Source organism: Lampris incognitus, chromosome 12 (assembly GCF_029633865.1).
Source record: "Lampris incognitus isolate fLamInc1 chromosome 12, fLamInc1.hap2, whole genome shotgun sequence".
NCBI lineage: Eukaryota > Metazoa > Chordata > Actinopteri > Lampriformes > Lampridae > Lampris > Lampris incognitus.
In genome coordinates, this window is record NC_079222.1 from 48,475,925 (window position 1) to 48,485,547 (window position 9,623).

Below are 9,623 nucleotides of genomic sequence, written 5' to 3' on the forward strand. Positions count from 1 at the left end.
TGTTATAACATTACATTCCCTTCCATGGCAGTAGGCTACTATTTGACAGAAAATATAGGTTGACAATGACTTAACTATCTTGACTTGTACAATAAATATACAGTACACTGATGGGTTTTGTCATATGGGTGCATTCAAACCTTAACTAGTAAAATATTTACACAAAAGTGCACTGAAGCCAAAGTCTGCCTGCCAATAGCACTATCACAGTTGTTTCAAGACGGGAGCCCGACGCCAACTAAACCTTCAGCTCCCATCCCCTCCTCTGCTGGGGCGCCATCCTCCCCATCCCTCCATCCCCAGCCTGCATCCTCTGTGTGTGACGTGTCCAGCACTTTGGATTCATAAAACAACAAACTGATGACAAGGAGGAAAACTAACAATGATATCAATAATTATTATTATAATAAAATAACATTACTAACAATAATCTTGCAATTTACACTTCACAGAAGTGAAAATAAAAATGGGTGTGTCAGCGGGTTGGCTGAGCAGTGGTTTGGGATCCACCAGGGTAGAGGGCAGGAGGATCGGGCGTGATAAACGGGTAAATCCTTACTTCCGGTCTCTTCCCCCAGTGCTCATGTCCCGGTCTGTCTGTCTTTCACTGGTCCAACGTTTTTTTTCCTCTCCCCACTCTGCCCCGTGTTTTCGTTCCTTCCAGTGCTGAGTTCAGCTTCCCTCCATTATTTTTCTTATTCCCTCCGTCTCCGTCCTGCTCCAAAGGTCAGTGTCCCTGGCAAGTTTTGCAGCACATCTGCCTGAAGTACCCGCGGCTGCAGAACTTGAACTTCAGCACCAGTGGGCAGTAGGCCACTTTGTTTACGTCTTTGCATTCTGAGGAGAGACACGGGGGACACCGATGGCTTGGTTTCATACAGCAAATACAATGAACAATAAAAAATAAAATATATTGCATATTATATTATAAAGTATTCTGATTCTGATAAATATACATACAGCAAAGCAATGACAGATGACAGTTTTCCTAAATGTTTCAGTTTTTCACAGTACGTGTTCCACTTCCGGTGTGGGAAGATGGCGGTGTGAATTTGTGTTAGCAGCGGCCTCACCCAGTACCGATGTGGGGAGATGGCAGTGTGAATTTGTGTTAGCAGCGGCCTCACCCAGTACCGATGTGGGGAGATGGTGATGTGACTTCGTGTTAGCAGCGGCCTCACCCAGTACCGATGTGGGGAGATGGTGGTGTGAATTTGTGTTAGCAGCGGCCTCACCCAGTACCGATGTGGTGAGATGGTGATGTGACTTCGTGTTAGCAGCGGCCTCACCCAGTACCGATGTGGGGAGATGGCAGTGTGAATTCATGTTAGCAGCGGCCTCACCCAGTACCGATGTGGGGAGATGGTGGTGTGAATTTGTGTTAGCAGCGGCCTCACCCAGTACCGATGTGGGGAGATGGTGATGTGACTTCGTGTTAGCAGCGGCCTCACCCAGTACCGATGTGGGGAGATGGCAGTGTGAATTTATGTTAGCAGCGGCCTCACCCAGTACCGATGTGGGAAGATGGCGGTGTGAATTCGTGTTAGCAGCGGCCTCACCCAGTACCGATGTGGGGAGATGGTGGTGTGAATTTGTGTTAGCAGCGGCCTCACCCAGTACCGATGCGGGGAGATGGCAGTGTGAATTCGTGTTAGCAGCGGCCTCACCCAGTACCGATGTGGGGAGATGGTGGTGTGAATTTGTGTTAGCAGCGGCCTCACCCAGTACCGATGTGGGGAGATGGTGGTGTGAATTTGTGTTAGCAGCGGCCTCACCCAGTACCGATGTGGGGAGATGGTGGTGTGAATTTGTGTTAGCAGCGGCCTCACCCAGTACCGATGTGGGGAGATGGTGGTGTGAATTTGTGTTAGCAGCGGCCTCACCCAGTACCGATGTGGGGAGATGGTGGTGTGAATTTGTGTTAGCAGCGGCCTCACCCAGTACCGATGTGGGGAGATGGTGATGTGACTTCGTGTTAGCAGCGGCCTCACCCAGTACCGATGTGGGGAGATGGCAGTGTGAATTTATGTTAGCAGCGGCCTCACCCAGTACCGATGTGGGGAGATGGCAGTGTGAATTTATGTTAGCAGCGGCCTCACCCAGTACCGATGTGGGGAGATGGCAGTGCAAAATCACATTTGCGGGGGGGCCTCACCCAGCACCGTCCATGCAGTGTCTTTGTCCACGTCTAAGTATTGTCTTCATTTGATGGCTGGGAGAGCGGGGCAGGCTTAGCTAACTGCTAGCCCATGCAGACCGGCAGTTCCGATAACACCGAGGGAGTTCTGGTGGCGGCCTCACCTAGCGTTGACTGTGGCGATTTTGGTGTCATCATGAGGAGTGTGGGTGTGTCGAGGGTGTCTGGTTGGGAGAGCTGGCGCTGGGTGGGCTGGGAGAGCTTGGTCTGCGGGCCCGGGGACCGCGGCCCTTGCCTGGAGCTGCGCTCGAGGAGGAAACGCCGATGGCGGTCTGACTGGACGCGGAAGCGGGGCAGGCTAAGCTAACTGCTAGCCCACGCAGACCGGCGGTTCCGACAGCCATCCTGGCTGGTGTTCATTTGTTTAGTTTGTATAAAGTTTGGAGTTTGTATATAGTTTATTACTTTGGATATGTGTGTTCTTGGTAGTTTTTGGATGTGTTTTTGTCTTTGTGTTGCACTGTCGTGGGCTGGGGGAAACGGCCTTTCGTTTCATTTCATGTACGCAAGTGCATGAAGTGGAACGACAAAGTGTTCCTGACCCCTGACTCCTGGAGTGTTCAGTTGTGGATGTGAAAGGACACAGCAGTCATAGTGCATTTTGATGGTCCCTCTTTTTGCAAGACGACTTCCTCCACTGGTGCCGAGTAAAACCCACCAGTACTCTGCAGCCATACTTGGAGACAGAGACAAGACTGAGACAAATCCTGGCCTCGTACGCCGTACGCCCTTCCAACAATACACACATGCATATCCCAACAGCTACACAACCTGCCAGCTGGACAGGCCGTGCTTTAAACGTCTTATCGTGATCTTGAGTGTCTTCCCTTGTTAGACTCCGGCCCCGGCTTCCACCGTGCCAAATGGAACAAGACATTGCCTCATCGCTAGCTGTAAAGGAACAATTAGCGTTCAGCTAATCCCATTAGCCAGCCTGTAAATGTTGCTCACGTTTTCCATTCAGGCTAATCGAAGGGCCCTTCCCCGTGCATCTGAAGGGCCATCCATCACACGCGCGCCTGCACGGAGGGTTCACCTGCCTCGCTCTGACCGAGCGCCAACTTCCCCGGTGAGATTGATGAAGCCGGCGATGTTTAGGCAATTGTGTCATCCAAGGATGTTTGGGTCATAGCACAAGATGGACGATGATAGAGACCGTGTACACCCTTTCCATTTACAGCTTCATAAGAAAACCAACAAGCCTACTACGGGCGTCCACTTCCTAACGAGGATTTTCAGGAATCCGGAAACAGGAACAGTTAATTTGTCATTTCATTTCATGCAGTTGCGTACACGAAATGAAACGAACCCATTTCCCCCGGCCCACAGCAGTGCAACACAAAGACAAAAACACATATCCAAAAACTACTATAACACATACGTATATACAAACTACAAAGACTACAAAAACCCATATCCGAAAACTTCCTCATCCAACATATCCAAAAAATGTCCCTGTCCAGGAGAACGAACGCCAGCCAGGATGACTGTCGGAACTGCCGGTCTGCATGGGCTAGCAGTTAGCTTAGCCTGCCCCGCTTCCAGGTCCTGGCAGACCGCCCTCGGTGTTTCCTCTTCGGGTGCAGCTCCAGGCAGGGCCGTGGTCCTTGGGCCCACCGGACGCAGCAGATGCCGCACCCTCAGCCCATCCAATGCCAGCTCTCCCAGCCAGACACCCTCAACACAACTCACCACACCCTACATGACGACACTACAAACACAGCCAACGCCAGGCGAGGCCGCCGCCAGACCACCCTCGGTGTTATCGGAACTGCCGGTCTGCATGGGCTAGCAGTTAGCTTAGCCCGCCCCGCTTCCGTGTCCTGTCAGCATTTCCTCTTCGGGCACAGCTCCAGACAGGGCCGCGGTCCCTGGGCCCACAGGATGCAGCAGACCAAGCTCTCCCAGCCGATCCAGCGCCAGCTCTCCCAGCCATCAAACCAAGACACAAACTTAGATGCGGATGTGGACAAAGACCCTGCATGGACGGTGCTGTGTGAGGCTGCTGCAAACGTGAGTTCACACTGCCACCTTCCCACACCGGATTTCCCTTCCTTCCTTCCTTCCTTCCTTCCTTCCTTCCTTCCTTCCTTCCTTCCTTCCTTCCTTCCTTCCTTCCTTATGCGCCACAAAGACAAGTCAAGCCAAGACCATTGAAATGTGATGGCAGACTCAGACTCCTGTGTGTGTGTGTGTGTGTGTGTGTGGCGGAGGTTACAGACACAAGTTTGCATGCGTGTCTACATGAGTGTGCTGTCATCTCACCATCACCATTGATGATAGGGGTGGCGTCACACTTGCTCTCACATTGCTGCATGGTAGTGGGCCGGAGAGAATCTGCACAATCATTAGATGGCTGACCGGTGTAAGATAGACACTGCACTGTCCTCATCTGCTGGCCCAGGCCACACTGTGCTGAACACTGGGACAGGAAACACATACAAGGATACACAAGCACATGGTCAAACAGTGAACTATCAGGGGGAGGGAAAAAACAATTTTATACACAAATAGATGCATAACTATATGGAGATTTAATTATTTTCACTTTGTTAGTTTGTTGTTTTTGGTCGTGGTTCCTCTTTTCTTTTTTTGTTTGCTAAACATGATGTGCTTCATTTTGGCTGTGAGAGAGCAAACCCCACTGACTACACCGCGTATCGTTCTCACAAATGGCTCGACCTTAGAAAACAGACGATTTAGGGGTGAAAGCAAACCAGGTCTCACTCTCCGGGTTTGTTCTTGCAATGACCAGGTAACAGACCCGGTCGTTGCAGCCAAAGAACAAACCCTCTGAATCTGGGTAAGGTCCTGCAGCACTCGCCACACCGGGGCATGGACAAACAGAGGGCCCATGACGGGGCTTATGAACAAAAACAGGAGGATAACAAGAGGCAGAATGACAACAGGGTGCAGTAGGAGTCATGCATGGTGAGAACGGCAACAACTGCTGTACGGCCCCCTGCTGGGACAACAGGACCAGTAGCAGAGAGGTCGTCTGATCGTGCTGGGGGTTCAGCAGGGACACGGGTGTGGTGGAAAGTGGTGGTGGTCGGACAAAACTAAGGGGTCTGGGGGAGTCTGGATAGCGTAGCGGTCTATTCCGTTGCCTACCAACAGGGGGGTCGCCGGGTCGAATCCCCGCGTTACCTCCGGCTTGGTCGGGGCGTCCCTACGGACACAATTGTCCGTGTCTGCGGGTGGGAAGTCGGATGTGGGTATGTGTCCTGGTCGCTGCACTAGCGCCTCTTCTGGTTGGCTGGGGTGCTTGTTCTAGGGGGACGGGGAACTGGGGGGGGGGTCCTCCCACGTGCTACGTCCCCGCGGTGAAACTCCTCACTGTCAGATGAAAAGAAGCGGCTGGCGACTCCACATGCATGGGAGGAGGCATGTGGTAGTCTGCAGCCCTCCCTGGATCGGCAGAGGGGGTAGCTTGGAAGAGTGGGGTAATTGGCCAAGTACAACTGGGGAGAAAAAGGGGGAACCCCCCCCCCGGAATACGTCAGTTGTGTCTCCATCTTCCATGTCCAACTGTTATGGTGTTCGGTTCTCATCTATTGGCTGTCCATCAAATGTCAACCTGATCTGCTTCATCACCGATCGCTGTATCTGGCAGTAGGCATTCATGAGTTTGCTGAGAGGCGTGTGTGTGTTCTGGTCTTGAACTGGACTACAAATCCTTCCTGAACTGCTACCTTCAGGTTTATATATTTGTTGTTTTCCACTTTCACTCATTCCTGTGGGGGGTGGGGGGGGTCTGTCCTCACCTCATCTCATCTCATCTCATCTCATCTCATCTCATCTCACCTCACCTCACCTCACCTCACCTCACCTCACCTCACCTCACCTCACCTCACCTCACCTCATCTCATCTCATCTCATCTCATCTGCTTCTCCGGGGTAGCATAACGGTGGCAGCAAGCTAAGTAGGACACTCCTGGCGTCCCTCTCCCCAGCAACACCCTCCAGCTCCTCCTGGGGGATCCCACGGCGTTCCCAGGCCAGATTGGACATGTAGTCCCTCCAGCGAGTTCTGGGTCTACCCCGGGGTCTCCTCCCAGTTGGACGTGCCCGGAAAACCTCCAAAGGAAGGCGCCCAGGAGGCATCCTGATCAGATGCCCGAACCACCTCAACTGGCTCCGTTTGATGCGAAGGAGCAGCGGCTCTACTCCGAGCTCCCTCCGGATGTCTGAGCTCCTCACCCTATCTCAAAGGCTGAGCCCAGACACCCTACGGAGGAAACTCATTTCAGCCACTTGTACCCGCGATCTCACCCTTTCGGTCACTCCCCAAAGCTTATGACCATAGGTGAGGGCTGGAGTCAAGACTGACTGGTAAACTGAGAGCTTCCGGCTCGGCTCCCTCTTCACCACAACGGTCCGGTACAACGTCCGCATTGCTGCTGATGCTGCACCAAATTTTTTTCTCCCAAAAGAAGTAAGAAGGTGCAGGTATATTTGTATTAGAGAAAGACATTTAGAGAGAAAACGAGATGGACTGATACAGCAGATAAAGTCACAATCTTTGCGTTTTGCACTGTATTTGAGCCCAGTTCGGTCCAAAGACGTCCACCGGAAGTCACAATCTCACTTTTAGCCCAGCTACACTTGGGCGTCGGGCTTCAGGAGGCACGGATGACCCATATCCGGTGAAACCACAAGGCCTAGAGTTTTCTTAAGGGTTTTATAATAATAATAATAATAATAATAATATGATATTCTACTCTATAGTAATAATAATCGTAGAGTGCTTTTCAGGGTACTCAAAGACATAAGTTACAATGAACATAAAAGCAACACGCCAAAAAGACGCGACACAACGTTAATCCCACATCAAAAGCCACGCTGAGGAGGTGGGCTGTGATGAACGACGTGAGCGTGGACAGATGGGTGCCGTCTCTGGTGGGTTTGGGGGGGGGGAGGTTCGGAGGGCGGGGGGTGGGGGGAGCTGTGGAGGAGGCTCTGTCGCCCGTTTTAACTTCTCCATCAGTCAAAAGGCTAATCTAATCAAGCGATTAGGGTTCCTTCTTTCGTGCACCGCGAAGACTCTGCAGCCGCCGACTCGCCGATACCCGCGCGTCCCATATTTACGTCACTCGCGCGAGGGCATGAGGGGGCGCGGCTGCTTCCAAGTTGGCGTCTCTGGCCGAGACGTCAGGTCATAGCTGCCCCCCGCCGACCGACGAACCGACGTGCCGCACTTTCTGTCACACCCCCCCCACCACCACCAGCACCACCACCACCCCACCAGCCTTCACGGGAGCTTTAGATCAGAGCGCCTGCATGTCATCCCTTCCCAATTACAGAGTCTTTATTAGGGTCCACTGCCAGCCATGACAGATGGCGTATGTCAGTGGCTGATCCTAAGTGGGATTTGAACCGGTGACCTTTTGGGCCGAGGGACCGGGAACTCGCTAGCTAGCAAACAATCTCCCCTTTCTGACGCGCTCGGGGAAGCCGGCAACGGAGGGATTGGAGCAGACAGAACGAAGGAGGTGATTACGTTAAAAACAAAGGGGTGGGGTCGGCTTGACCGAGGGGAGGGAGAGGAGGGAGAGGAGGGAGGGAGAGGACGGAGAGGAGGGAGGGAGAGGACGGAGCGGAGGGAGAGGAGGGAGAGGAGAGGAGGGAGAGGAGGGAGAGGGAGAGGAGGGAGTGGAGGGAGAGGAGGGAGAGGAGGCAGAGGAGGGAGGGAGAGGAGGGAGAGGAGGGAGAGGAGAGGAGGGAGAGGGAGAGGAGGGAGAGGGAGAGGAGGCAGAGGAGGAGAGGAGGCAGAGGGAGAGGAGGGAGAGGAGGGAGAGGGAGAGGAGGGAGAGGAGGGAGGGAGGGAGGGAGAGGAGGGAGAGGGAGAGGAGGCAGAGGAGGGAGAGGAGGCAGAGGGAGAGGAGGGAGAGGAGGGAGAGGAGGGAGAGGAGGAAGAGGAGAGGAGGCAGAGGAGGAGAGGAGGGAGGGAGAGGAGGGAGAGGAGGGAGGGAGAGGAGGGAGAGGAGGGAGGGAGAGGAGGAGCGGAGGGAGAGGAGGGAGAGGAGAGGAGGGAGAGGAGGGAGAGGGAGAGGAGGCAGAGGGAGAGGAGGCAGAGGAGGGAGAGGAGGCAGAGGAGAGGAGGGAGAGGGAGAGGAGGGAGAGGAGGCAGAGGAGGGAGAGGAGGCAGAGGAGAGGAGGGAGGAGGGAGAGGAGGGAGAGAGGCAGAGGAGGGAGAGGAGGCAGAGGGAGGGAGGAGAGGAGGAGGAGAGGGAGAGGAGGGAGAGGAGGGAGGGAGGGAGGAGAGGAGGGAGAGGAGGGAGAGGGAGAGGAGGCAGAGGAGGGAGAGGAGGCAGAGGGAGAGGAGACAGAGGAGGGAGAGGAGGGAGAGGAGGAAGAGGAGGGAGAGGAGGGAGGCAGGGAGGGAGAGGAGGGAGGGAGAGGAGGGAGAGGAGGGAGAGGATTACAAACGCCTGCTCAGCGCATGAGACGGCGCTGCGTAAGAGCGAGCCACAGCTGCGCCCTGTGCAGCATTATAACCTTGGCAGGCTCCGGCATTAAACCCCTTTGACGGACGGCGCTGAGGTTATCGCTCAGGCCCGCTCTGCTCATAAGGCGTCCTGGCAACTCGCTTCATTAGCAGCGGTGCGCCGCTGTTTGTGTTGGACCACCTCTCCAAGGCCGCCGTGACATAAGGCCCCGCGCGACTCGTGACCCAGACTGCCCGACGCTCTTACCACGCCGAGCGCCGAAACCTCCGGCAATGACGTCACCCCCCCGGCCCCGTCACGGCACCGGAAGGCACGTGGGCCCCGGAGACGCCGGACGCCTCCGCGCGACCCCCCCGCGGACTCTCGTGGGTCATAGCAGCGACTCGTGCGAAACAGCGCGTCATGGGGTTTTGCAGACGCAGCCTTCCCGGACGCGCGGGGTTTTCTGGCGTCCTCTTATCAACACCACGGCACTCGGCGGCGTTGCTGGGCGCAGTAAGTCATCGTGAGAATGTCATCCTCTAGTCTCCCTCCAGGACGCGCTCCTGGAAGTGATAGAGGGGCCTTATCTGCACCGCAGATAAACTTCAAACAACCGCTGGGGGGGGGGGGAGAGGGGGGTATTACTGCCCTGACACCCACGCGGCCCCAGCACTCAGTATACGGTGTATACTACCCCACCAGGCCCGCAGCCCCCCGTGTGGTAGGAATAGCCTCCGATGGAAGATAATAATAATAATGATGATAATAATAATAATAAATAGCCCCGGACCGACTCATCTCTCATGCTGATCACGCGTTAAAGCCCTCCAAAATAATATATCGTTGATCAAAACCACAAGTACGTTTTCAGGTCCTCTGCGTGTCATTACAGCAACACATCTAGCTCACCCTGCTTGGCACGTGCACCTTTTGTGTGAGAGCGAGAGAGAGAGACAGACAGACAGACAGACAGAGAGACAGACACAGAGATA

The 9,623-nt window shown here is 54.4% G+C and overlaps 1 protein-coding gene across 1 annotated transcript in view; it reads right to left on the reverse strand.

Annotated features, from left to right (window-relative positions):
* Positions 1-727: 727 nt before the first annotated feature.
* adamts6 (ADAM metallopeptidase with thrombospondin type 1 motif, 6) overlaps positions 728-9,623 on the reverse strand; it is a 117,694-nt gene continuing 108,798 nt past the window's right edge. Inside the window, exons 16-18 of the mRNA XM_056290478.1 lie at positions 4,988-5,060; positions 4,463-4,619; positions 728-837 (exon numbers count right to left, since the gene is read on the reverse strand). Of these exons, the coding sequence (XP_056146453.1) occupies positions 728-837; positions 4,463-4,619; positions 4,988-5,060 (340 nt within the window). The remainder of the gene's footprint in view (positions 838-4,462; positions 4,620-4,987; positions 5,061-9,623) is intronic.